Source organism: Fusarium flagelliforme (genome assembly GCF_020744385.1).
Source record: "Fusarium flagelliforme strain FIESC 12 MPI-CAGE-AA-0113 chromosome Unknown B0J16scaffold_5, whole genome shotgun sequence".
In the NCBI taxonomy this organism is placed as follows: domain Eukaryota; kingdom Fungi; phylum Ascomycota; class Sordariomycetes; order Hypocreales; family Nectriaceae; genus Fusarium; species Fusarium flagelliforme.
This window is the reverse complement of record NW_025763507.1, coordinates 661,635-686,684: the sequence shown is the minus strand read 5'-3', so window position 1 is coordinate 686,684 and position 25,050 is coordinate 661,635. Positions and strand designations below refer to the sequence as shown.

At 48.7% G+C, this 25,050-nt stretch overlaps 11 protein-coding genes across 11 annotated transcripts; 7 read left to right on the top strand and 4 right to left on the bottom strand.

Moving 5' to 3' along the window:
• Positions 1-1,369: 1,369 nt before the first annotated feature.
• B0J16DRAFT_269394 (uncharacterized protein) lies at positions 1,370-2,411 on the top strand (the record flags this gene model as incomplete). The annotated part of the gene is made up of 2 exons (XM_046123509.1): positions 1,370-2,104; positions 2,157-2,411. The coding sequence occupies 2 exons, from the start codon at positions 1,370-1,372 to the stop codon at positions 2,409-2,411; spliced, it is 990 nt and encodes a 329-aa protein (XP_045980945.1).
• An 84-nt stretch (positions 2,412-2,495) lies between these two features.
• On the bottom strand, positions 2,496-4,072 carry B0J16DRAFT_343814 (uncharacterized protein). Its single transcript, XM_046128106.1, has 3 exons — positions 3,855-4,072; positions 3,468-3,702; positions 2,496-3,417 (listed from the first exon to the last, which is right to left on the bottom strand). The coding sequence occupies exons 1-3, from the start codon at positions 3,881-3,883 to the stop codon at positions 2,563-2,565; spliced, it is 1,119 nt and encodes a 372-aa protein (XP_045980944.1). The 5' UTR covers positions 3,884-4,072; the 3' UTR covers positions 2,496-2,562.
• Positions 4,073-5,401: 1,329 nt separating this feature from the next.
• On the top strand, positions 5,402-8,972 carry B0J16DRAFT_148978 (uncharacterized protein). The gene is made up of 2 exons (XM_046122019.1): positions 5,402-5,911; positions 5,961-8,972. The coding sequence occupies exons 1-2, from the start codon at positions 5,590-5,592 to the stop codon at positions 8,732-8,734; spliced, it is 3,096 nt and encodes a 1,031-aa protein (XP_045980943.1). The 5' UTR covers positions 5,402-5,589; the 3' UTR covers positions 8,735-8,972.
• On the bottom strand, positions 8,944-11,696 carry B0J16DRAFT_288611 (P-loop containing nucleoside triphosphate hydrolase protein). The gene is made up of 2 exons (XM_046124191.1): positions 11,518-11,696; positions 8,944-11,462 (listed from the first exon to the last, which is right to left on the bottom strand). Exons 1-2 carry the CDS (start codon positions 11,650-11,652, stop codon positions 9,210-9,212), a joined length of 2,388 nt encoding a protein of 795 aa, XP_045980942.1. The 5' UTR covers positions 11,653-11,696; the 3' UTR covers positions 8,944-9,209.
• Positions 11,697-12,026: 330 nt separating this feature from the next.
• On the top strand, positions 12,027-14,271 carry B0J16DRAFT_343811 (uncharacterized protein). Its single transcript, XM_046128105.1, has one exon. The coding sequence runs from the start codon at positions 12,068-12,070 to the stop codon at positions 14,144-14,146; it is 2,079 nt and encodes a 692-aa protein (XP_045980941.1). The 5' UTR covers positions 12,027-12,067; the 3' UTR covers positions 14,147-14,271.
• Positions 14,272-14,341: 70 nt separating this feature from the next.
• Positions 14,342-15,927, bottom strand: B0J16DRAFT_148957 (S-adenosyl-L-methionine-dependent methyltransferase). Its single transcript, XM_046122018.1, has 5 exons — positions 15,282-15,927; positions 15,157-15,238; positions 14,991-15,110; positions 14,694-14,939; positions 14,342-14,620 (listed from the first exon to the last, which is right to left on the bottom strand). Exons 1-5 carry the CDS (start codon positions 15,769-15,771, stop codon positions 14,413-14,415), a joined length of 1,146 nt encoding a protein of 381 aa, XP_045980940.1. The 5' UTR covers positions 15,772-15,927; the 3' UTR covers positions 14,342-14,412.
• Positions 15,928-16,084: 157 nt separating this feature from the next.
• B0J16DRAFT_373121 (uncharacterized protein) lies at positions 16,085-17,850 on the top strand (the record flags this gene model as incomplete). Its single annotated transcript, XM_046130516.1, has 5 exons — positions 16,085-16,231; positions 16,315-16,429; positions 16,561-16,795; positions 17,194-17,394; positions 17,610-17,850. 5 exons carry the CDS (start codon positions 16,085-16,087, stop codon positions 17,713-17,715), a joined length of 804 nt encoding a protein of 267 aa, XP_045980939.1. The 3' UTR covers positions 17,716-17,850.
• Positions 17,851-17,864: 14 nt separating this feature from the next.
• B0J16DRAFT_148950 (uncharacterized protein) lies at positions 17,865-18,948 on the top strand. The gene has a single exon (XM_046122017.1). The coding sequence runs from the start codon at positions 18,076-18,078 to the stop codon at positions 18,739-18,741; it is 666 nt and encodes a 221-aa protein (XP_045980938.1). The 5' UTR covers positions 17,865-18,075; the 3' UTR covers positions 18,742-18,948.
• Positions 18,949-19,392: 444 nt separating this feature from the next.
• On the top strand, positions 19,393-21,351 carry B0J16DRAFT_343804 (uncharacterized protein). Its single transcript, XM_046128104.1, has 3 exons — positions 19,393-19,617; positions 19,665-20,238; positions 20,285-21,351. Exons 1-3 carry the CDS (start codon positions 19,478-19,480, stop codon positions 20,990-20,992), a joined length of 1,422 nt encoding a protein of 473 aa, XP_045980937.1. The 5' UTR covers positions 19,393-19,477; the 3' UTR covers positions 20,993-21,351.
• A 769-nt stretch (positions 21,352-22,120) lies between these two features.
• Positions 22,121-24,210, top strand: B0J16DRAFT_288601 (fungal-specific transcription factor domain-containing protein). Its single transcript, XM_046124190.1, has 2 exons — positions 22,121-22,363; positions 22,408-24,210. The coding sequence occupies exons 1-2, from the start codon at positions 22,235-22,237 to the stop codon at positions 24,160-24,162; spliced, it is 1,884 nt and encodes a 627-aa protein (XP_045980936.1). The 5' UTR covers positions 22,121-22,234; the 3' UTR covers positions 24,163-24,210.
• B0J16DRAFT_343799 (RmlC-like cupin domain-containing protein) lies at positions 24,211-24,826 on the bottom strand. Its single transcript, XM_046128103.1, has one exon. It carries the CDS (start codon positions 24,640-24,642, stop codon positions 24,289-24,291), a length of 354 nt encoding a protein of 117 aa, XP_045980935.1. The 5' UTR covers positions 24,643-24,826; the 3' UTR covers positions 24,211-24,288.
• Between the last annotated feature and the right edge of the window lie 224 nt (positions 24,827-25,050).

Sequence of the window (25,050 nt, the reverse complement as noted above, 5' to 3'; positions counted from 1 at the left end):
AGGATTCTTTCGTGTTGTTCGCGTCGCTTAAGATTACACGAGTCGACGATATGTGTTGGTGTAGTTAAGGCATCTGGATGTAACATCGGCGAACTCGTTGTCGTAAGCCTTGCTATCAACAACAAATATTCCGATGGCAATCATAGCGATTGGTTAGTCTCTAAGTCATCCTCTCATCACAGATAATATGCTTAAAATGTGTTCATGTTAAAGTATCATGGAACATCGAAGGGCTTACCCAATGTGGTTGGTTACCCTATATGCCGAGGTTGAACACTGACTTCACGAAGCTATCTCCAACAAGATGGCAGGTGGGTGACAGAAGAATTGTCTTCCAAGGATTCGGCTACCATAAAAAAGTAGCCTAAGTGCTGGTATTAGTTAGCATAAAGTGACCAAATCAATTCATCTCTTATGCTTCTGGGGGTCAATTCTTCTGACACCCTGAGGGATGGCTACTGCATGACAGATTGAACCATAAACTCTATAACAAGGCAGGGAACCCTTGGTAACAATATCACGGCACTTTTTCACTTGACACTCAATGTTGTCATGATAACGTTTGCATTAGAGTTGACTGCGACTAGACCCGCATGTTTGCGCCTCGTTTCATGATGAACGCGGATTTGACATGGACTCTGCCACACTTGGAATTTCGGTAAATGCTCGCATGATGGGAATGTTTCAAAACCCGACTGATCGTCTTTGATCGTCTCAGATACCCCAGAGTTCATAACCGCCTGTCATCGGTTGAGCATAGCTGTAAGAGGATAAGAACTTATCCACCTCCTTCATTTTACACTCTTGGGGGGGAGTTCTCTCAGCTGGGACTTTGGGATTGACCTTCTATTGTAATTATTGTTATCATTCTTAAGGGAATTAAAACTGTAGAGAAAGCTAGTCTAAGTCTTAAACTGAACGCAAGCTCAGTCTCATACACTCGAATTGGTAATTGTCAGATAAGCTAATTGGAAGTGAAAGTAAGCAAAACTGTCCAATTGACTACCATGGTCAGCATTCGATCGTATATAAAATACCACACCAACTGATCCTGTCTGTATAATTCAACTTCAAGCCTCACTTCCCTTCTAAACAACGCCTTAAATCTTCACCCAGCATCCGAAGTCGCAATATGACGTGCCGAACAACCAAGCGGATCCCATCTTTACCCCGCCATCATGGCCCCGCGGTAAATGGGGCCGACAGCTTCTAAAGCTCCCGATCCCCTTCCCGACTTCCATCCATATTAATAATGCAATCTTTACGACGCTCTCTCCTCGCCTCATTCCAAACTCAAATAAGACCACCGACAACCCAAATTGCTGCTCAGCGCATAGTCAGACTCGCTTCACAGTTATCAACCGCCAAGATGCCTCCCGTCCCACCAAACATGAAAGCCGTCCAGATCAACAAGAACGGCGGCGTCGAAGTCCTCGAACATAACAACATCCCCGTTCCTAAAGCTGGAGAGGGTCAGATTCTTGTGCGCAATGAAATTGCTGGCTTGAATTATATCGATACGTATTTCCGCTCTGGTCTTTACAAGGCGCCTCAATTTCCTCTTACCCTGGGCCGTGAAGCGGGTGGAAAGATCGTCGATGTTCACTCTTCTGTGAAGGGCTTCGAGAATGGTACTCGAGTTGTCTTTATGGGTACTGTTGGCGCATACGCCGAGTACAGCGTCGTCAACGCTTCGGATGCGGTCAAGATTCCTGATGATGTGTCCACGGAACAAGCCGTAGCTGCTTATCTGCAAGGTCTTACAGCTTGGACGTTTATTCGGGAAGCTGGACAGGTTAAGGCTGGTCAGTGGGTCCTTGTTCACGCGGCGTCCGGTGGTGTAGGTACCTTGTTGGTTCAGCTTCTGCGAACCGTTGGCGCAAAGGTTATTGGTACTGCTAGCACGGATGAGAAGCTTGAGTTGGCGAAGAAGAATGGTGCTGAGTGGGTTATTAACTCTCATGACGATGTTGTTGCCAAGGTTAAGGAGATCACTGGTGGACATGGTGCAGATGTTATCTTTGATGGTGTTGGAAAGGTTACCTTCGATGGTGATCTTGAGATGATCGCCCTCAAGGGAAGCCTCATCTCCTTCGGCAATGCTGTAAGTGGTGTCCCAATCCAGGGCTTGAATGACGAAACTAACAATTGCGCAGTCTGGCGCCGTGGACCCTGTGAGCCTCTTCCGCCTCACTCCCAAGAATGTCCGCCTCATGCGCCCTGTAGTCAACGGCTACGTCTCCCAGCGCGCTGATCTCGAGAAGTACACATCCGAACTTTTCGACCTTATCAAGTCCAAGAAGCTGGAGCTCACCATCCACAACGTGTATCCTCTCAAGGACGTGGCCAAAGCCCACGAGGACATCGAGAGCCGAAAGACGATTGGAAAGCTGCTCATTAAAATCGATTAATTCTAGCTTTTTATGTTTATTTTAAATGCGCTATATGTCTATAATGCCACGGATAGTTCAGCTACAAAATCCAAAACATAAACTCTTCAGTAATTCTCATTTCACATCAGCTGCGAGACGCCTGCTCGCACACAGTTTTACTTTTACTTTTTTAAGCCTTGGAAGACTTGACAGCCTCGAGAAGCTCGGCGGGGGGATCTTGTCGGTAGCCCTTGGGGTTGTTCTTGACCCATCGCCAGAGGTCGTCGCAGGCCTCCTCCATGGTGAGCTCGGTCTTCCAGTTGAGCTCCTTGTTGGCGAGGGTGGGGTTGGCAGTAAGGTCGAGGACATCTCCTTGTCGTCGGGGACGGACCTCGTAGGGAAGATCACGGCCAACGACCTTGCTGAAGGCCTTGATGATCTCGAAGACGGTGCTACCACGGCCAGAGCCCAGGTTCCATGCCTTGACACCGGGCTGGTTCTCGCGGAGGTAGTTGAGGGCCATCAGGTGACCGCGGGCAAGATCGACGACGTGGATGTAGTCACGAATGGCAGTACCATCGCGAGAGGAGTAGTCGTCACCGAATACCAGGAGCTTCTCACGCTCACCAGTGGCGACCTGTCCAAGGAGAGGCAGAAGGTTGAAAGGAATACCCTGAGGGTCCTCACCCATGATACCAGTGGGGTGAGCACCGCAAGGGTTGAAGTATCGGAGCAGAGCACCGTTCCATTGCTTGAACTCCTTGCCAGCCTTCTCCAAGTTGTTGCGCTGAGCATTGACGAAGTCGCTGATAACGTCCTCAATCATAGACTTGGTGCGGCCGTATGTGTTGGTAGGTCCGATAGGGCAGTGCTCGGGGATAGGAATCATGTTGGGGAATCGGGTAGCATCGCCATAGACGGTAGCGGAGGAGGAGAAGACGATGTTGTTGACGTTGTTGCGCTCCATGGAGCGGAGGAGGGAGATGCTGCCACCGACATTGACACGGTAGTACTCGAGAGGGATCTCGCCAGACTCGCCGACAGCCTAGGGATATGTTAGTCGTAGACAATGCGAACGGTCGAAATGCGACTTGCCTTGAGGGCAGCGAAGTGGATAACGCTGTCAATCTCGGGGTGCTTAGCAAAGACCTCATCAATGGCCTTCTCATCGGTGATATCGAGCTTGTAGAAAGCAGGGCGGCGACCACAGATCAGCTCAATGCGGTCGAGAGCAACCTCTGAAGAGTTGTAGAGGGAGTCGACAATAACGACATCGTAACCGTGCTCAAGCAGGGTGAGCGAGGTGAAAGAGCCAATGTAGCCGGTACCACTGAGAAATTTCGAGTCAGTGAGGGTATTCTTTGTTGCGACACCGCATGATCCATTTGCTGGTCCCGAAAGGTGATTGCGACAGGAACAAAGAGGGACAAACAAGACGCAGCAGGGGTAAGGATCGTAGGTGACAAAGTTCAGTGGACGTACCCGGTAACGAGAACGGTTCCAACAGGCATTTTGGGGGCTGGTTTCTTTGTTTAAGATTAAGCGACTGGAGGAAGTTTGCGGTGAAGAACAAAGTAAAGTTGAAAGAAGCGTTGCAAGATTGGCGGGGACTAAAAGGTAAATGTAAAGGTAACCAAACCAAGGGGAGTGAGTGTTGGGTAATGGCGGGGCAACTTTTTTCTTAGCTGATGAAGGAGGGGGGGAGGGATGAGGGGAGGGGCCAGGGGTTCATTCATGCTGCGGGAGATGATCCATTTTGATTGCTGCTGCTAAATTAAGGACGCTACAGATAGAAGATGACGGATTTCCAGATGGAGCATTATTCGGGGTATGACGAAACTTGAAGCCGATTTGATGATATGATCTCAAGCTTTTACTAGCGACCGAGTAAGATATGATCGCTTTTAAGAAAAACGCCAAATGAGTCAATGTGAACTTTGTGTTTAGAGCGCTCCATACAACGGTCAGGTTTTATTAACTCGAGGCGATCGCGGAGCGCGGTAAAGTGCTGTAAGTCACTGTGGAGACTCTGTATCCGTGCAGTACGAACTGCCAACTTTTGCGATGGGCCTGCGTATACTTCTTTCACCAATTACGTTATATGTTATATGCAGAAAAACTGTAAGAACTACAGTAGACAATGTACAGAATTGTTCAGAAATGACATTCATCAAAGAATGCAGATATTTCGGGTGGAAGCCTGTCATCAAGCCATTTGCCTCAGCCGTTACGCTCTCACCGATGGCTTAACTCTATGAGAGCCGTTATTCAGACTAGCCCAGGTGAAATACGAGAGCAAAAGCAAGAATCAGCGATTCAAGAATTGGTCGGCCAATTGAATTTAAAATTCTGTCTGCAATTTGGAGTTTGAACAAGATATTGAAGTAACCTAAGAAGGGGAGAGTTGACACTTCTTCCTAATTTGGATGTGGTTCAATAACACCCAGGAACCACGTTGAAGATACCTGCGCGCTGATTTGAGTTCGAGTTTAGAACGTGGCACTCAAAGAACACCGAAAAAGAATACAAGAAATGTTCAAAGGGTTCACGTCATCGGTGAATCCGATTCAGACTGCACCAGACATTTGCATGCAGGTACGGATTGTCCACAGAGTGATGGAAGTCAAGCCCAGTGCTCATGGCAATTGACGCGTGCACGTGATCACGCCTCAATCTGCGCCGCCTAATTCTCGGCGCGCATCGCGTCGGCGCATCATGGCACCTTCGCGATAGCATCACGATAATACGACAAAAAAAGTCGGCACTTGTCACATTTTCCAGCATCGAGTCATTTCTAAACCTTGATACCGAGAACTTCAATCTATTGTGGTTGCGCGCCATTTATTACGACTGATAAAGACTCGTTTGCTCATCTCACCGCCACCAACATGATTCTTTGTTGTTACTGCGCATTCAATCTCAACATCTAAATTGGCCAGGAAAACTGGCGCACAGAACAAGTGTCTTTGTGAATCAGAATCGGAAGCGGGGAAATACTTGGTGGTGTCGCCTTTTGGACGGGTTGGGATACACCAAAGCCCGTGCTACTATTTTCATCACATTGAACAAAGAAAAGCGACTATTTCCACTATCTTTCAAGGAATAACAACAACGACGTTTATGACACAAAAGGGCGCACCTTCTTTCACGGCGACTCATTCTTGTTCAATTCACTCTTTTCATCGACTCTACTCAACAAACTCATCTCATCACAACCATGCCTCCAAGAGTCGCCAGACGCAGTACCCGTGTCTCAAGTAGAGAACCAGAGCCGGTAACGACCCGTGAACCTCAGAATACACTGGTTCGACCTCAGTTACCGACGTTGGAAGGAACCCCAAGTAGTCGGAGACAGTACACATATGGCTCCGGTGTTGAACCACCACCCAGAGTAGGCGCTGGCCTACAGCGCATGGATCTGAGCAACGCTGTGAACCAGGCTCTCACAAGAGGCGGTGACGAGGAGGAAGAATTTGCTCGGCCAGTGATACCAAAATCTTCAACTACGAGAACAGAGCAAGGAACAACATCCAGAAATAGTGAGTTCATTTACACTCACACATCAATGATAGCCCTAACATGTAGCAGATGCACCGGGCCAGGCAACAACAACCAGCAATGCACGTTTAGCTGTCGCTGATAGAGATGATGATAGCTCAAGAAGTTTTGGTCTGGAAAGTGACTATTATGATCATGCGACGATAGAATCGGCGCCTCCAAATCCGTCACAAGCACCTCAAAGGTCAAAGACTGTGCGTCGACAAAACCCTGAGACTCGGGAAACTGCGACCGATAAGGTTGATACGCAGCCCTCACGAATTCGGGATCGCTTGAGTGCCACAACCCAGCCGAGTGGGAGCAGAAATGAGAGCAGAAGTGAAGGCAGAAATGCTCGACAGTTGGCATCCGATTTCAGTGCTGCTGTACAGGAGTCGAAGATCAGGGCTGAGCGCGCCACTGGCAGTAGGTCAGCGAACACGCCAGCTCTAGACAAAACCCGGCAAAACACCAGGCAACAAAAACCCCGAATACCCGAAGAAACAGAAGACACAGAGGAGGAAAATGATTCTGAAAGTGATGAAGAACCAATTGCAGCGGTCCGTCAAAGAAGAGGACAACCTGCCAAGAATACAGGATTGCCCTCATTGGGGACTCAGGAGCCTCCCAGCCAGGTTGATAAACTGAAAGATCGACGTCCTAACGGAAGGAAGAATCTTTTTGGCACAACACCAACGGCAAGCTCAAGGACAAGCGCATTCGAAAGAGCTCGCCAGAATGGGAATGGCCCCCGAGAACGCGATTGGGACATTCAAAAAGAGCTCTTAGATGCAGAGGCAAGGGAGGCAAGGACTGCAGCGATCAATGGTCGGCGAAATCAACGAGAAGAACGAGAAGAACAAGAAGAAGATTCTGAAGCTGAATGGGAGAGAAACTTGGATGAGTACGGCCGCTGGCGATTTTGGTTCTGGACCAAATTCGGTTGGCTGACATCGATATGGCCATTTAATCTTTGGAACAGACCACAGCCTCCACGTTTCATTTTCGATGATGATGATGAGTACAACCAAGACGGCCCTACAGATTACATTCGTCTGCTCTACCCCATGACATACGTGCACAGTCTGAGGTGGGCTTTTGACGGGTTTATGGACCGCATCATAAGCTTCACTGACCGTTTACGTGGAATACAAGTTGGACGTATGCGGAACACCACAGCTGAGCGCTTAATGTGGCTTCTGGCATTGAGCGCGTTTACAGTTTTCCTACTCATGGGCACTGGAGCGATGCGATATGTCCCGGATATTGGTTCTATGGCACGAGGTGTCCATTGGCCAAGCACCAGTGGTTTCAGCGTTCCAAACATCATCCCCTCGATTTCTTGGCCTTCTTGGGGTAAAGGCGACGACGACGACAACCCTTTCGATGATCCATGGTCTGCCATAGACAAGACTATCAACCGAGACAGCAACAAGAAGGCAGAAAAGCCGCAGAAGAAGAAACAAACGAACATCCACAAGGAAGCTCTCAAGGGACTCGAAAAAGACCTTCCTCCTGTTGTGCAGGTGGATATTGTTGATGGTAATGGAGTTATCAAGCCGGAATTCTACCATGCTCTTATAGATCGCCTCAAGGTCGACGGAAGTTTCCTGAACTTCGAAGACAAAAACGGCAACTATGAAATGTCTTCGGAAAAGCATTGGAAAGCTATTGTAACACGCTTTGGCAAAGATCCCACCCTCAAAGGCAAGCTCGACGACAGCGTCGATCGCAGCGTTGAAGAGAAACTGCCGAACCTCTGGGATACTTGGTTCAGAAACAACAACGATGCGATTGAGCCGCTCATTGAGAAGGCGATGGCGAAGAACCAAATTGCCGGTTCAGGAGCTGCATTCGATCAGAAGCTTATCAAGATCGTCAATGAGGAGCTCAGCAAGCAGAACCAGACTGTTGTTTCTCGCGCTGAATTCCTGGAACATCTTCAGAGAGATCTCGAGAAGCACGAATCTAAAGTTGAAGCCGAGTTCACAAGGCTCAGGACAGATATGGAGGATCACATCAAGGAATCCATTCGGACTGCGCAGATGATGGCCCCCGAGGCTATGTCTAGCAATGATATCGAAAGACTCATCCGGAAGATCATGCACCAGACGTACACAGACGGTAGCCTCGAAGCCTTCGCCAAGAGCAATATTCACGCCCACTGGAACTCCCAACTCAAATACCAGGTGAACTACTTTGGTACTGGAGCTGGCGCTACCATAGAGAAAGGCATTACGTCGCCCAACTGGGATCCATGGAATGGCGACAAAAAGGAAGCCGAAAAGCAAGGTCTTGCCGGTGTATTCGCGCATCCTCCAATTGAAGCACTTCGCCATTGGCAAGACGAGGGAGATCGCTGGTGCGGGGCTCATGGCCATGATAACCAAGGGCGACCCCACGGTGTGATACTCTCTATCGAACTGGGTCATGAAGTCGTCCCTGAAAACATCGTCATCGAACACATTCACCCCAACGCAACGGTAGATCCCGACGCCCGACCGAAACGCATTGAAGTCTTCGCCAGATACGACGACAGGCAGGAAGAAGAGCAAGTGCGCGTTTACTCCCTGAACAAATTTCCCGACAACAACGGGGATTTCTCAGCTTCTCCTCTACCAGACAGATTCGTCAAGATCAGCCAATTCACCTACCTAGGTGATGAACTGAACGACGGTGTACATGTTCATCGCATCAACGACGAACTCTCCAGCCTGGGCTATGCGACTGATCATGTCATCCTTCGAGCTATGAGCAACTATGGTGCCAAGGATCACACTTGCTTTTACAGGGTGAGGTTATTTGGAAAAGTGGCTGATAAATAGTCCTGAGGATAGTTTGATTCATGTGTGATGGTCTTGTATTATATGTAAGGTCTAGGCGTGGAGCTGGATGGGAAATGGATAGACTTTTACCAGGCGCTACTTATTAATGAACTTTTATCATGACAACATCATTGCTCCTGGGTGAGTAACAGAAGAATTATCACCTAAGGCTTAGGCTATCAATAAAGCAGCCTAAGTACTTGTCTAAACTGGCGTTAGAGGACTAAACTATTTCGTCTCTTATGCTTTTAACGGTGAATCCTTCTGACACCCTGCAGCGCTCCTCATGAGGAATAAATGAGACAAGCAATTAAACCATTAATCCTATACTTCTTAATTTGGGCGACTTCAACTGAGATGAGCCCAAGCTTTGACCTGCCTGGGGTCAACTCCAAAGTCGAGATGCTAGCTAAACAAATACTTCTTAATTCACAACTTTTGTCTATCCCACACGAGGGTCCAAAGGGTATCGAACCTAATCCAGCAATCCCGTAGCAAGAGCCTCGAGATCCTCCAACGTCTCCGGCTCTTCCTGCACCCTGATAACCTTGCCCTTGCTCTTGCTCTTCTTCTCGTCCTCCGAGTCGTCCTCGAACCACTTCTTGGCCCTCTTCTTGGGCGGCTCCCTGTCGCCCTCGCTGTCGGACCTGTCGTCCATAGGCAGCGATCGCAAAAGCGCCAAAGGATCCTCGCCGTCGTCGGCATTGTGCAGCATGGGCGCATCCTCGTCGTCTGAGACAATACCCATGCGCTCTGCTCGCTCGGCAGCCTTGCGCTTCTCGCGCTTCTCGCGACGCTTTTGTTTAGCAAGGGCCTTGTCGTCGACATCTGCTTCTTTAACGCGCGACGTCTCGCCTTCGACGAATTTGCGACGTTGTTCTTCGGCTGGACCTTCGCCCATGAAGTCGTCCTCGTCCTTGAGCTCGTAGATTTCGTGAGCATTGCCATCCTCATCAAAGACAACCTTGGAAGAGCTGCCCTTGAACTTGAGCATCTTCTTCTTCGACTTGAGAGCCTTCTCGCGACGCTTTGAGTCCACAACGAAGGGTTCCTCGCCGCCGAGACCCTCGATGATCTTCGCTGAGCTCTTGAATGCGTTGTTCGCCTCGTCATCCAGATCACCATCCTTCAGCACTCTCTTCACTGACAAGAAATCATCCTCCTCATCATCCTTGTCATCACCATCAAGCACAAGCTTGTTGTAATGACTTGACAGAACGTCCTGATTTGTTCGCTCAAACATCTTGTCGTACTTTGTGCGGACCTCACCCTTCTTCTTGGCCTTCTTCTCGCCATCCTCATCGGATTCGTCACCACTAGACATACCCTGGCGAGGTGCGTTCTTTATCCTCTTGATGTCCTCGCCCTTTCGGAACTTGACCTGTGGTGTACCAGGAAGACCAAGACTGGCAGCAAAGCCGTCAAGGTCAAGTTTGTCAAACTTGAAGACATCCTTGTCTTTTTGTAGGTGGATTGACCGTGTGTAACTGATGAAAGCCTTCTGGCCAAGATACTTGAGATCGGGGTTCTGGAAACACATGCTTTGTAGGTGGTCCTTGATGTTTCTCTTCTTCTTCTCTTTCACATTGACCTTTTGTATAGGAATCTTCTTCTGCTCTAGCTTCTTCAACATGCCGGGCTCTTCACTGGGGTCGAGGAAAAGCACAGCACGACCGTTGCTTTGGTAACGAGCTGTTCTACCAACTCGGTGGATATATGTATCGACATCTTCGGGACAATCAGCCTGGATAACCCAGTCGACGGCAGGGAAATCAATTCCTCGCGCGACGACATCTGTCGCGAACAGGCATGTCTGCTTGGCGGCAGTAAATCGATTGGTGACCTCCATTCGGGCGATCTGCTTTTGCCGACCGTGAAGGTGGAGCAGAGGGATACCGGGCTGAAGGTGACGGAAACTCTCGTATACGAATCGGACCTGCTTGCCTGAACTTAAAAAGACAATGATCTTGCTCTTTAAATTGGCCTTGATAAAACCGTAAAGGGTGTCGAGCTTCTCGGTCAAAGGTGTGATGATGTAATGTTGTTGGAGGTTTGTAGGGGTAGCGCTGACGGCAGCTTCGTGAACGGAGACGTATTCGGGGTCCTTCAGACTGAGACGAGCAAGATCGGAAACCTTCTTGCTTTGGGTGGCACTGAACATGAGTGTCTGTCTCGTCTTGGGGAGATGCTCGACCAAAGCATCAACGTCAGCTTGGAAACCCATGTCCATGATGCGATCCGCCTCATCCAGAACCAGTATCTGCAGGTTGTTGGCGTCGAAACCGGCTGTTTGATCGAGATGCTGCAGCATACGACCAGGCGTACAGACCAAGATGTTCATACGGTCCAATCGCTCCGCCTCTTCCTTCAAGCTCTTTCCACCGATTAAACAACCAGCTGAGAAGGCATGCTTTCGGCCGATCTTTTTGAGGACTTCGAAGATTTGAACAGCGAGTTCTCGAGTGGGAGAGACAATCATAGCACCAAGTCCATCGAATTCAGTCCATTGGGCACGGTAGAGCTTCTCGAGAACGGGGATAAGGAAAGCGAGTGTCTTTCCGCTTCCTGTCTTGGCAGCACCCATGACATCCTTGCCCTTGAGGGCGAGCGGAACGGCTCGAGCTTGAACATCGGTAAGGGTCTGGAAATGAGAGGCCTCGAGGCCGCTAGCGGTCGGAACGGAGAGAGGGAGTTGGGAAAAGTTCTTGATTTCCTCTGACTTGGGGTCCTACATGTCATGTACTGTTAGTCAAGATCAATGGTTGATTGATACCACGCCGTACCAAGTCAGTTACTCGTTGCTCGAGGTCTTGTATACTTTCTTGCTCTCTCTTTCGCTTCTGTTGTCGCTGCTCGGTGCGGCCGTTCTTTTGAGGCTTGGGCTTGGGCTTTTGGCCCGATCGTACGTGGGGAGGCATGTTGTGTTGTGTTGGGATGAGGAAGAGAGTTGAGAAGATTCCAGACCTCTGGCGCAGATCAAAGAACAAGTCCGGATTTTTTCTCTGGAATATGCGACACAGCGACCGTCAGGGTGCCAGAAAGCCTGGCCAACAGGCATAAGAGACGAAATAATTTAGTCATCTTGGAACGGATTAGGCTATCTCTTAGCCTGCTTTATTTTAGCAGCCTGAACTTTAGATGAAAACTCTTCTGTCACCCACCTAGGCGGCCTTCTGATTGTGGGGCGCCACAGGGCACCTTACCCAAAGAGGTTTACCGCCCGGGCAGAAAGATCTCACCGCCAAAAAATTGAATCCCGTTTGTTTTTTCTGCCCCTCCATGTAGCAACAAGCTTCAAGTTGCGAACAGTAAACATAACAACTTATCGCAAAAATGAAGGGAGAAAAGAAGTCAAAGAAGGGCGGCGACTCCGCGAGTCAAATCGCTGATCAGCGATTCGCCGATTTCGAGACCGATCCTAGGTTCCGATTGCCTTCGAAGAGGCAGACCAAGACTACGATCGACAAGCGATTCTCGCGCATGCTAAAGGATGACGACTTTACTGCTACCGCTAAGGTCGATCGATATGGCCGAAAAATTAAGTCCGACTCCAAGAAGAAGGCTTTGGAAAGACTATACCGGGAGGAAGATGAAGAGGACGAGGATGAGGAGGATAAGGATGAGGAAGAGGAAGCCGATATCGAGGTCGATGCCGACGAGATCGTTCAGCGAGAACTGCGTAAGGCGCATGAGAAATACGATCCCGCTCGAGGTGGTGGTTTCTCTTCTTCGGAAGATGACTCCGAATCCGAGGAGGAAGATGAAGATTCTGATGAAGAGGAGGGTGGCGCGCAAGTCGATACCGAGGGAGACATGCAGCGCTTCCAGGACGAGCAGAACGAGGTCGAGGCCGGTGAAGTGACGAACCGAATCGCAATTGTCAACCTTGATTGGGACCACGTCAAGTCTACCGATCTTATGGCTCTTTTCAACAGTTTCCTCCCCGAGACAGGTGGCAAGATCGAGAAGATCTCCGTCTATCCCAGTGAATTTGGAAAGGAGCGCATGCAACAAGAAGAGGTTGAGGGTCCCCCCAAGGCACTTTTCAAGAACTCCAAGGACGATTCCGACGACGACTCAGAGGACAGTGAGGACGAGAGTGAGGACGAGCGTATCAAGAAGGGGTTGCTCCAAGAGGGTGACGACCAAGACTTCGATAGCGACGCGCTCCGATCTTATCAGCTTGACCGTCTACGATACTACTACGCTGTTATGGTCTGCTCAAGCCCAGCGGTTGCCCAGAAGCTTTATGAATCAGTCGATGGACGAGAGTACCAGTCATCATCCAACTTCCTCGACCTTCGCTTCGTTCCTGATGACATCACCTTCGACGACGAGCCCAGAGACGAGTGCGAAAAGGTTCCCGAGTCATACAAGCCCGTCGAGTTCGTCACAAACGCTCTTCAAAGCTCCAAGGTTAAGCTTACATGGGACATGCATCCCGAGGAGGCTTCCCGCAAGGAGTCCATCAACCGTGCTTTCAGCGGCAGCCGCAACGAGATTGAAGAGAACGATCTCCGCGCATACTTAGCAAGTGACAGTGAGGATAGCGACAACGAGGTTGAGGTTGTTGATGCTACTGAGGAGGCTGAGGTGAAGGAAGATGAGCCAAAGCTTTCCAAGAAGGAGCTCGCCCGCAGAAAGATGCGAGCTGCTCTAGGCTTGTCCGAGGAGCCCACCAAGTCTTCTAAGAACGCTCCTGTGGGAGACATGGAAATCACATTCACACCCGCTCTTTCCGAGTCTGCACCCAAGAAGAAGCCAGAAGAGGAGGAGACAACAATTGAGAAGTACGCCAGAAAGGAGCGGGAGCGCAAGGAGAAGAAGCGCGAGGCCGCTCGAGCCCGCCGTGAAGGACGCGATCCCAACGCCGAGGAGGAAGAGGAGGTTGATGAGGCTCCTGCTGGCGATGGTGACGATCTTGGCTTCAACGACCCCTTCTTCACCGCCGCCGAACCTGAAATCACATCCAAGACCTCCATCCGCAAAGCCGACCGTCTCAAGAAGCGCGAAGCCCGCGAGGCCGCTGAAGCCGAAACCAAAGCCCAGAAGAAAGAGCTAGAAAAGGTCATGGCGGATGCAGGCGAGGGTCAAGCCGAGCACCTGGATCACTTCGACATGAACGAGATTCTGCGCGCTGAAAAGGCGCAGAAGAAGAAGGGCAAGGCCAAGAAGAAGGCTCTCGCCAAGGAGCCCCGTGGTGGTCTGCAGGAGGATTTCAAGATGGATGTTGATGATGATCGTTTCAAGGCTGTGTTTGAGGACCATCAGTATGCTCTTGATCCTTCGAATCCTAGGTTCAAGCCTACCAAGGCTATGACGACGCTGCTTGAGGAGGGACGTAAGAGGAGAAACAAGGATGTGGATGGGGAGGAACCTAAAGTCAAGAAGGCTAAGAAGAACAGAAGATGAAGAGGATGTGTTGAGTTGATGTAATGTACTGAGTTGGGTGATTCTTTGGAGTTGGGTGATTAAAAGTTGGTAATTGATAGCCACGATATATAAAGCATACGTCCAATAACACAACGCTTGTCGTGATGATGATGTCCTCTATGAATTCACTTATAGCTGCTTTCCAGAAGGTTAGCACGCCATGTCACAGCACACCATAACACTCTTTATTAACCTGCTCAGAGTACTGTATCTACAACATCGCTGAATACTATGCTGGTAGATCCTCACGCATCCAACGGCTTCTGCCCACTCCAAAAATGCATCTTCCCATAAGCATGAACCTTAGGATCCCTCATAGACTTCCTACACTCAGCAAAGAAAACCTCCACCGCCGTCTTATCCCAGCCCAACTGTGGAAAATGCAGGGCTCCAATTGCAGGGAAGAACTCTTCACATGCGGTGCGGTAGTACATTCCCACTAAGCGCATCACCCTGACGAGCGTACTGTTAGCGAATTACTCCATTTACTTGTCTATAGGTTAAGATTGGTAGCCAGGGGACTTACTTATCCTTCGGCCACGTCCCATAAGGCAACTTGATAAAATTATGCTGAATATTAACAAACCCCGCTTCTTCAAGATACTGTCTTCCGAAAACAGCTGCGTGGGCGTTTGTTTCGTATAAAGCGAAGGCTTGAACTATGATTTCGGTGAAGCGTTTGAGGGGCCAGTCTTCTGGGATTGTGTTGTCGTCTGAGTGGACTTGGCCGTCTACGTCTTGGAGTTCTACCCAAGCACCTGGTTTTATGTTGCTGTATCACCAGTCAGTATGAATAAGAGAGAAAAGGAGGAATGGGATTTACGCGTATATTTGCTTGAGGAGTGTTACAGGGGATTTGAGAATGGGGATCATGTTGCGGAGATGGACGAAGTCGAAGTCATCGCCGTTAAGCCATTCGTCTTCTATATCGTCGATCATGAATCTGGGTACGTCAGTACTGATACCGTTCTGTGCAGGCGATGACTTACTTGACGTTTGGAGGCACCCAAGTTGGTTGTATAGGACTCAAATCCAATCCCAGAACCTCGGCGCTAGGAAACTTCTCACCCACTACACCCGTCAGCCTTATTCGTATCTCACAACTTCAACATACCATCAGTAGCCCAAATCCCCGTGCCAGTCCCCAAATCCGCAATCTTCTGCGGATTATCCCCAATAGGCGCATAAAAGTGCCTCCCATCCGTCGCCTCCAGCATCATAGCATGTAACATATCCTCTCTGTTCTGCTCCGCCTCATCATTCGGTAACGGATATCGTCCATGGCGATAACTATGGTAGCGACGCCCGTTTTGGTAGCTGTGGTCGAGGATGCTGGAGCTGATGGATGTGGAGGAGGAGCGGGTGCTTGCTATAGAATCGGCGTCGAATTCACTGGCGGAGAATTCGCCGTCTTCGTCGCTGCCGCCTGGGTCGATTTGGGCGTTGCCGTGGAGGAGTCCTTGGGAGTCGAGAGAAAGATCTGGGGGATTGTGGCCTTGTTCGGTTTGTCCTACCACCGGACTTGACTTGTCGCGTATCTTTGGACTTTCATGAGGACTACTCTTGACACTCGACCTTCTACTTCCAGTATCCGGGCCACCCATTTTCGATACCCGGTTGTCCAATTCTCGTATCACTTTTCGTATTGTAATGGTTTCGTGCAGTAGGATCGTAGCAGACAACGAAAGAGATGGAACCAACAGATATATGCAAATGCAAATACTTGATACCCACCAGCCACTGAGGGGTTACCCAATAAATGCGAGGCTATCAAATATGACATGTTCCAAAAAAGCAAATACGGCGAGAAGCCTTCCTATTAAAGACAAAGACCATTGCAGTGACGAAATGGATACAGTTAACCGTCTTTTAGGAATTTTCCATACATCAGGTTGACGTTGTCTAGTCTAGTGCTGTATGTGGCATGCCAGTCGGAAGCTTCTCGGCAATTGGTTTGTTGGAAGAACGAGTCGAGGGCGTGATGCTTCGAGGCGGCTTGCAGTCACTAGAACAACTTACAACTTACACCTAATGTCAAAGCTTCGGGAAGTCAATCTGACAGCCGTGGGTCCTCGCGATCTTAGCTTCCATGGATCATCAAATGGCCCATTCTTTGAACATTTAGCGAGGTCTTGATGTTCGTTTAGATTGCTGGTATGCGATTGGCTACTGCTGGCCGAGAACACAGGGCTGAGACATTCAGGACTTTGTATGAAAACGAACAAACTGTTATGAAGGTTACTATTATCCGAGTTGGAAGACGTAAGTGCAAGCCAAGATCTTACGGGGCTTGTAGCTTTAATTAGTTGGCGAAAGTTTAATTGAGAGGATCGGAAGTTGGTCCGCTGTTGATGATTCGATGAAGCGAAGTATACATGACTCTATGGTTAAAGGTGGAGGGACGATGTTTATTCTGGTCGAGAATCGAAAGGGCACTGAGGATAAAGGCCCGTCAAACAACGCCCAGTTCTTCTCGCACCGACAGGATCCATCTCATCGGTATGCAGACAACAAACACGACTCCATCAGACGAAACACCATATTTAGTCACTCTAAGTCTCACGATAATCCACATCAAATAAATCCCCAGTTCCCCTCATCTTCATATCCACAAGATCCACATAATCGGTGAGCAAGCGGTTTGCATGCATACAAAGCCTGTCCTGTAGGCTGTCGTGCATGCTCCCCCTGCTGAAGCTCATTGGTAGATTGACGCGAGATAAGAGATCTGTCCGCGTGATGGTGAAAAGGGTGGGATAATCCGCATCCCGCTTCGTTTTAGCTGCCGCTTTCGTCGGTGCGGCTGGGCTTTAGTCTATTATCGCAACAACACCAAGACTAAAGTCGTGATAATTGATGGGGGGCTGGGTATCACCTCATCACCTACCATCCTATTGATATGTTACATACAATGTCTCACTTACAGTTGTCAATATAGAAGATGATAGTCGAGATGATGATGTAAATCGCCTCTATGATATAACCGCCCAGACTCATCCTCCCAAGCGCTGATTATCTGTGGCAAGGCAAACGCAGCAGACCCAAAAGTCGCAGATGGCAATGTACGAGTACACCATCGCCAATTTCCCATGGTTAGACAGATATCCTATCGCGAGTCAGAGAGCTTTCCCCGCCGAGTCAAAAGGGTGTGGTCAAGTCGCATTGAGACAAGCTGATGTGCAGACCCTTGGAGACACGGGGAAAAGAGACTGGCGACAGGGTGGACGGTCAGTATATGGGTGGGATGATTATGTGAGTAAGAGGTTTGTTATCTCCACTGGTTCATTATGTTTGTGATACAGTATCTTTCGATAGTTGCAGTACAGGTACAGTAACAGGTGATGAACTGATCATTGATATTTATCGTCATAAAATACAGTACTGTAATGGACATTTAATATGTATGTGTGATGAATCGCCACTGAAGAGACCCTTATTGCAGAATGATTACCATGATCATCGCCATAACTCATCATTCACCGACTCTCGGAGCTAAAGTTCCCCCAGTTCTAGCGTTCTGGGGTTGCATCGAGATCGTGAAGGGGTGAAAGCTGCAGATGTTTCAGTGGAGGTTTTTTTTTCTGGTCATGACACCCTCTTTAGATACCTGCACCACCAAGGCAGGTCAACTTATCTGTGGGGAAACGCGTGAGCTACAGAATAATAATTACTCTTGTGCTAGGGTTTGTGTAATAGAGATAGATAATAATACTATTATTACCTGTAACCATCCCTTTGACTCTTTTTTTCTTTATTTTTTACCTCTCATCGTCTTTGAGCGATATCGAGCTGCAAGATCCACCTTTTACCTTGGTCAAGCTCTTTCATCATAATTACCAGTCAAAACCACCACCTAATATATTCTCTCTACTACAACAACAAACCTGCGATTACTTCAGTAATAAGAAATGCCGCTCGACTCACAATCTCCTCTACTCCCCATCTCTACACCAACAGCCATCGCCTCACCCTACGAACAAACCCAAACCCCGCCACAACCCCCCACAGCAGCAAACCATGTCCAACGCCTCGCCATCGCGACATTTTCCCTCGCCCGCTTCCTCCGCGGCGTCTCGCTAATAGCCTACCCACGCTTCGGCCTCTGGGCCCTCGACATCGCCCCCGATGGCTCCGCCTACATGCTCGCCAGCATGATAGGCATCCGCGACATTTTACTTTCCGGCTTGCTATACAGCAGCGACACAGCCAACGCAGGCGTCGACCATGCCGCTCGTCGCGAAGTTACACGCGCACTAGCTACGAATCTATTCAGCGATGCGCTGGACGCTTTCGTGCTGATTTTCTACGCTGCTTGGTCAGATGATTGGGGAAATCCGATTGCTGTCATTGTTATTTCTGCCGTCATGGCTATTTTCGAGCATTTGACGCTTTGGAGCTTTAGTGAGGATGATTGGAATGCGCATGAGCATGGAAGTTTGGGAGATGACAAAAAGGCGAGGATGAATGCTTGGTTGAGAGAACTTGAGAGGTGCGAACCTGAGGCGTATCGACATGAGCAGTCTGTTCCGCCTTCGTCGCGAGCTTCGTTTCGGGGGTATGGAGCTTTGGTTTAGGGATAATATGCTACGTCATGGGTGAAAAGTTGGAGGGTTTCATGATATCCATTTTCTGCGACGGCGTTGGTTTTTTGCATTTGTTGTCATGGAGTTGGAGGAAGATGCTGTGATGCTTTACGATTGCATGTTTTTGCACTTCTATATTGCTTTCAATACCATTGCTTTTGAAGTTGTTTTTATGTTATCTTGCCCTGTAAAACTTGGGTTTCATCTGGCATATTCTACTGAGTTGGTCGAGAAGCTGGACTTCTGTCGCAAAATAAACACAAATAGATCATCGAATGTGTTAGTCCTGACGTCGAGTCAAACATCAATGAGACATGTTCTGCGCTGAGTCCCTGCATTCAAGTCGTCGATCGTTGCTTCATTCTCATATGCCGTGAAATGTCTTTGCAGGACGGAGATCTCAGGTCAATCATACCAAGACAGTATCGCCAGTTTGTGTAATTCTTTAATATGAAACCATTCACTTAAACAAATCAAGCCACTCGTTGATACCGGAGATGTACTCGTCGGATTCTGGCGATGGCGTGATCAATCTCATTCGAGGCATAATCAGGGTCGCAAGGTGTCGTCCGCAAGTGGAGAAATACCGGCCGCTAAAATCCTCCAGACTAAGATGGTTTTCATTTTTATACCTCTTTATAAGTAACAGCTCATTCTCAAGACTTAGACTCACTCACTACTTCACCACGTTCATTTTACTCACCTGTCTGACAATTGTGCTTATACAATGGGGGTCTCTGGTGTCAAACGCGTGGCTGTTATCGGTGCCGGGCCAGCGGGTGCAATCGCTGTTGATGCCCTCGCTCAAGAAAAGACATTTGATCGCATTCGAGTGTTTGAGAGACGTGAAGGGCCTGGAGGATGTTGGTATGTCTCAAATCACTACTTCATATCATAGTTACTTACAATTTCAGGATTGGCGACACAACACCACCCCAACCAATCTCAGATCTGTCAAAGCTGGCAGACCGCACAGCAGATGAACAATTGCCTATCCCTGAGAGTCTACCAGCTCATCTCCCCAAACCTTCTCAACCCCGTCATGAAGAATCATCCATCTATCCCTACCTAGAAACAAACGTCGACACATCGACTATGGAATACACTCAAGAATCCATCCCAATAACTCGCAGCGAACGCTCAATCAGCATGCACGGCGCTTCAACACCCTTTCGACACTGGAAAGTTATGCGTGATTACGTTGCTTCTATCATTGAACGCAATCACTACGAAGATCTAATTTCGTACAACACTACCGTGGAACACGTCGAGAAGCAAGGGGATGAATGGAGGGTTGTGTTGAGAAAGGAGGGAGGTGAGTTGGATTATTGGTGGGAGGAGAGATTTGATGCCGTTGTTGTGGCGAGTGGTCATTATTGGGTACCATATGTTCCTGCTATTGAGGGATTGCAGGAGTTTGAGAAGATGAGGCCTGGAAGTGTTGTTCATAGTAAACACTTCCGTGGTAGAGATGCTTTTCACGACAAGGTATGTTTTGACCAGCTTGACAAGAGGGAAGTACTAATTGTCACAGAACGTTGTGGTAGTAGGAGCATCTGTCTCAGCAGCTGATATCGCAGTTGATATTGTTGATGAAGCAAAGACACCAGTCCATTGTATAACTCTCGGCCACACAACAAACGTCTTCTTCGGCGACACAGCGTTTCACCATCCCAAGATCCAACAACACCCCTCCATCGCCAAAGTCACGGGACGAACCGTGCATCTCATCGACGGCACATCCATTCCGGATGTAGACCACATCGTCTTTGGAACAGGATACAGCTGGACATTGCCCTTTTTGCCATCTGTCCCCGTGCGTAACAACCGCGTACCGAATCTTTACCAACACATCGTCTATCAAAAAGATCCTACGCTTCTCTTCGTCGGAGCTGTCGGAGCTGGATTAACGTTTAAGATCTTTGAATGGCAGGCTGTATACGCTGCTCGTATTCTTGCTGGGAGGGCAAGTGTACCTTCGGTGGAAGAAATGCAGAAGTGGGAAGAGCAAAGAATTGAGGAGAGGGGTGATGGACCTAAGTTTTCGGTTGTGTACCCGGACTTTGAGGATTATTTTGAGGATGTGAGGAAGTTGGCGGGTGATGGGGAGGGTGTTGGGAGACAGTTACCGGTGTATAAAGGGGAGTGGTTTGAGAGTTTTATGCAGGGGCATGAGTTGAGGAAGGGTTTGTGGAAGAGGTGGAATGATGCTGCGAAGGAGGAGGATAAGGCGAGACTGTGATGGGTTAGATTAGATCAGGGATAGATGGATAGACATAGACATATTGTATCTCGAACTGGCCGGGACCGAAGCATGGGTATATGACTGTCTTGTCCTGTGAGACGGTTTCTGTACTATCGCATATCAGTAGGAGAGAGACATACTGGGCTCTTACACACCTTCATAAGACAAGTTTTTTCCGAATCATGCATACGCGTCCAAGACTTGAGATGTTCCTCCATGTGCTCCCATCGACTGCAGGAACCCTTGATGGAGAGCGACATCTAAGCCATGTCACGTTTAACCGAATCCCTGGATTGATCTACGTTCAGCTACATCGTTCCTATTCTAGATACAGGAGTCTTCGTACCGCATTGACGTCAAATCATGCTCACAGTCAAGATGGCCGTGCCAAGTGTGGGAGAGGGTCTGCATCCGGAATTATCACGGCTTTGATATGCCGGCTTTCAGTTTACTCCCACCAATAGCTTGACCACAGCTGGCCTCGGAAACCTTCCCAAACGCCCAGCTTCTGCCATGTGTAACTCCAAAGTACACTCGGTACTGTGCAGATGACACCGAGCGAGGCGTCATTAGTGTGCCCCCCGCATCCAAGCGGACGATCAGCATGAACCCTTCTCGGGAGTTTCGATGACATTTGATAGGATGATACGTGGAAATGCCGCTCACTGTGGTTATTATAGAGCCTTGTTTTCTACTGGATTGAGTGTCTTTAAAGATCTTCTTGGATTCTTGTAAGTCAAGGCCCGATGGATCAAGTACAGGGTTTATAGTGGAGTTATGCTTGGAGTGTCTGTGCCGAAGCATACTCCACAGTTCAAACCCAAGGAACAGGGCGGCTAAGACGGGAAGATCGCGAGGTCTCCATGTTTGACAGCCCAGATAACCAGGGCCTTTTCTTCAGCCCATCTATCACAGCATATAGGAACAGACCCCCAACGTTGAGTCTTTTATTCAACGAAAAATATCACTCAAACTCGGCTGCCGAAGCCTATCTTAAATAACAAGCCATGGATTGGTCGGCTTCTTATCATGGTTGGTTACGTCGAGGCATCTGCACTAAACGTTAGTGGCTGATAGTGATGTACTTCCCCGCGTTTTAGTTATCTCGTCCCCATAGATGCTGTAACGTCCTGGCTTAGATAGCTTGCCACCCCCCAGTTCTACTTCTCGTGATAGCCGATCTTCTCTTCTTTGTTATCCCAAACCCAGTCTACTCAATCCTATTTTTTCTGTTTGGATATGTATACAGAAATGTCTACTAAAACATCAACGACGAAAAATACCTGTAGACGCGCTTCTGTGTCTAAAGCAAAGAATGGACCGAATCCACGATCAAGGTCAGGATGTGTGACTTGCAAGGCCAAACACGTATGTCAACCCATGAACTGGTTAGGAATCGACTAACTTTTTAGACAAAATGCGACGAGACGAGACCAGAGTGTCTGAGATGTATACGCAAAGGCGTCAAGTGCGGTGGTTATTGGAAGGAGTTTAAATGGTCTTTCAAGCATCAACCTGGCGAGATAGAGGTCCTTGCCAGTGATTCTTCGCTGACTTCTTCACGACGAGGGTCTGATGAGACGCCGGCGGATGTTGCGACTGATCAAACACCCCAGACTGAAGAGTTGCCTACCGAAGATACTGCCATTCTAGACGACTGGACAACAAGTCCTTGTACAGAGTCCGACACAGACATCTTCGGTCGATCCAATTCCATTGTATCGAGCTGCGATATCCCAGACCTGTCCTTTCCAAATCCCGAACCATCTCTAGCCCTCGCCGAAACCCAATACTACGAATCAACACCCCTAACAGTCGGTCTCATAACCGATACATCCTCCCTTCTAATAAGCAACTGGTTCGAACAAGTCTGCACTCTCTGGTCCGGCTTCGACAGCGACTTTAACCTCAATCGCAAACTCGCTCTCGAACTCTGCACAAGTTCACAATCGGTATTCTCTTCGTTGCAGAGTATGTCGGCTGGCTTTTTGTCTACAAGATTACCGCATATGAAGCAATCGGCTATGTATTTTCTACAAGCAGCTACTGGATCAGTACTCGCCGAAGCACAGGAGATTCTTCAGGGTCCTGTAGACGACATGCCCGCTGGAGTACTCTTTTCGCTATTCTGTTTAGGCACGACAGTTTGTTGGGTCGATGCAAGACAACTAGGTCTCCCCTTCTTTCGTTCTGCACGAAAGATTCTCGATCAGTTGAACACAAGGCTTGAACGACTCTCAACAAAAGATTTGGAGCTTTTATCCTTCTTTAACCGCAGTCTGACATATTGCGAAATGCTTCTCGCAGCAGTAAACCAAGACGATACCGATACCGGCACAGATGATACATCTCTTGCGGTGCAACGGTATATGGACGACACTCCTCATCCTTGGACAGGAATATCCCCTCTCGCATCCCAGCTTTTCGCACAATCGATCCGTCTCTGTCGAAGTTTCCGCAAGAATCTCAAACTGCCGAAAGAAACTGGCCGCGATTTCCAGCGTGCTTTGGAAGAGATACAAGAAGCGCAGCGTCTGGAAGAAAAGCTACTTGCGCTTGAGTTTCAGACTACTTGTACAGACACAGGGGATTATCGGACGCCGTCTGTTCATCTTGCGCAGGTTGCTGAAGCGTATAAACTTGCTGCCCTTCTTCAGCTGTATCAAACGTTTCCGGATCTTGTGACGCTGCGGTTACCGAGTTCTTCTGTTCATGCGAATAGTCGACATATTCCCTGGGAAGAGTGGATTATCCCCTTAAGTCTCCGCCTCGTCAACGTCCTCGAACTCATTCCCCCAAATTCAGGAACGAGGGTCATCCAACCACTGCTGTATATCACCGCCAGTACAGGTCTTCGGTACGACACAACCACCATGCTCGATATATCCACCTTTCCCACGGACCCAGATTTCTTTACGGCTGATCCTTTTGCGCCGCCGCCTACGAATTTAATATCGCGCATGTCGTTGGATATCAGTAACGCGAGACATTTTATCACTGGACGGTTGAATATGCTGGAGAGTAGTCTTCCGCCGAAACCGGTTATTATGGCGAAGGAGCTTATCAAGGCGATTTGGGATGCGTATGATAGTGAACCGGCGGGTGTGGCGGCTGTGCATTGGGTTGATGTTATGGAGGATAAAAATTTGAGGTCAATGTTTGGATGATGTTTTGTATTTGGTGTTGATTTGGAGTCTTAGGATATATCATGGTAGGGTAGAAACAGTTCTCAGTTGGTTGTATCTATGGAAGCACAATGCTATTTATCGCTATCCAATGCCCTCATTCAGTCCTTATAGATCATTGAACTTCCTAGCCCCAGAGTAAAAGGCCAACCCCGTATCGGGCGACGTGAAGGTAATAGTCGCACCATTAGGAATAAAAAAGACATCCCCCGCCTTAGCCTCAACCTTTTGTCCTGTCGAATCCTCCAGCACAAGATTTCCCTCGAGGATAATCTTGGTCTCGTCGTACTTGTACGTGTACGTTAAGGGCTCGCCTTTGTTCACGCGGAAGAGGCCGCTCGTGATGGGCTTTTCGGCGCCGTCGGGCGTGGAGTGGATGTCGCCGATGAAGGTGTTTCCGCCCGCGAGATGGGGGATTTCGAATTTGGATTGGGCTTGGGCGTAGTGTTTGAAGGCTGACATTTTGACTGTCTGTATTGATTTAAAGCTTGAAGATGGTATAAAGCTTGAAAGAGGTGTAAATAATGTAGATGTAGTGCTTGCTTGATTACTTCTTCAACAGCGAAGATAGACCCTTTCATATACACAAACCCTCCTCATCAACTCCTCCCATTTCCGAAATCCCGACTGCTTACCCCAAGCCTCTTTGTGAACAACTGATACCTTCATCTCCCCTTTGGAACAATGTTCCCGGTGGTATTTGCGGGGTGATAAGAGATAGTCAACTTTTTCCTATTCGGGTCAAGTTGCCCGGAGCCCGTTTCGGAGGCGGAGGCCGGGGTGGGGCGAGTACATTGGCCGCTTGGAGTAGCGATTGCCGGAGATAGTACTTGGCAATGATACACTTGTACGCTGCGAGATGATGTTACT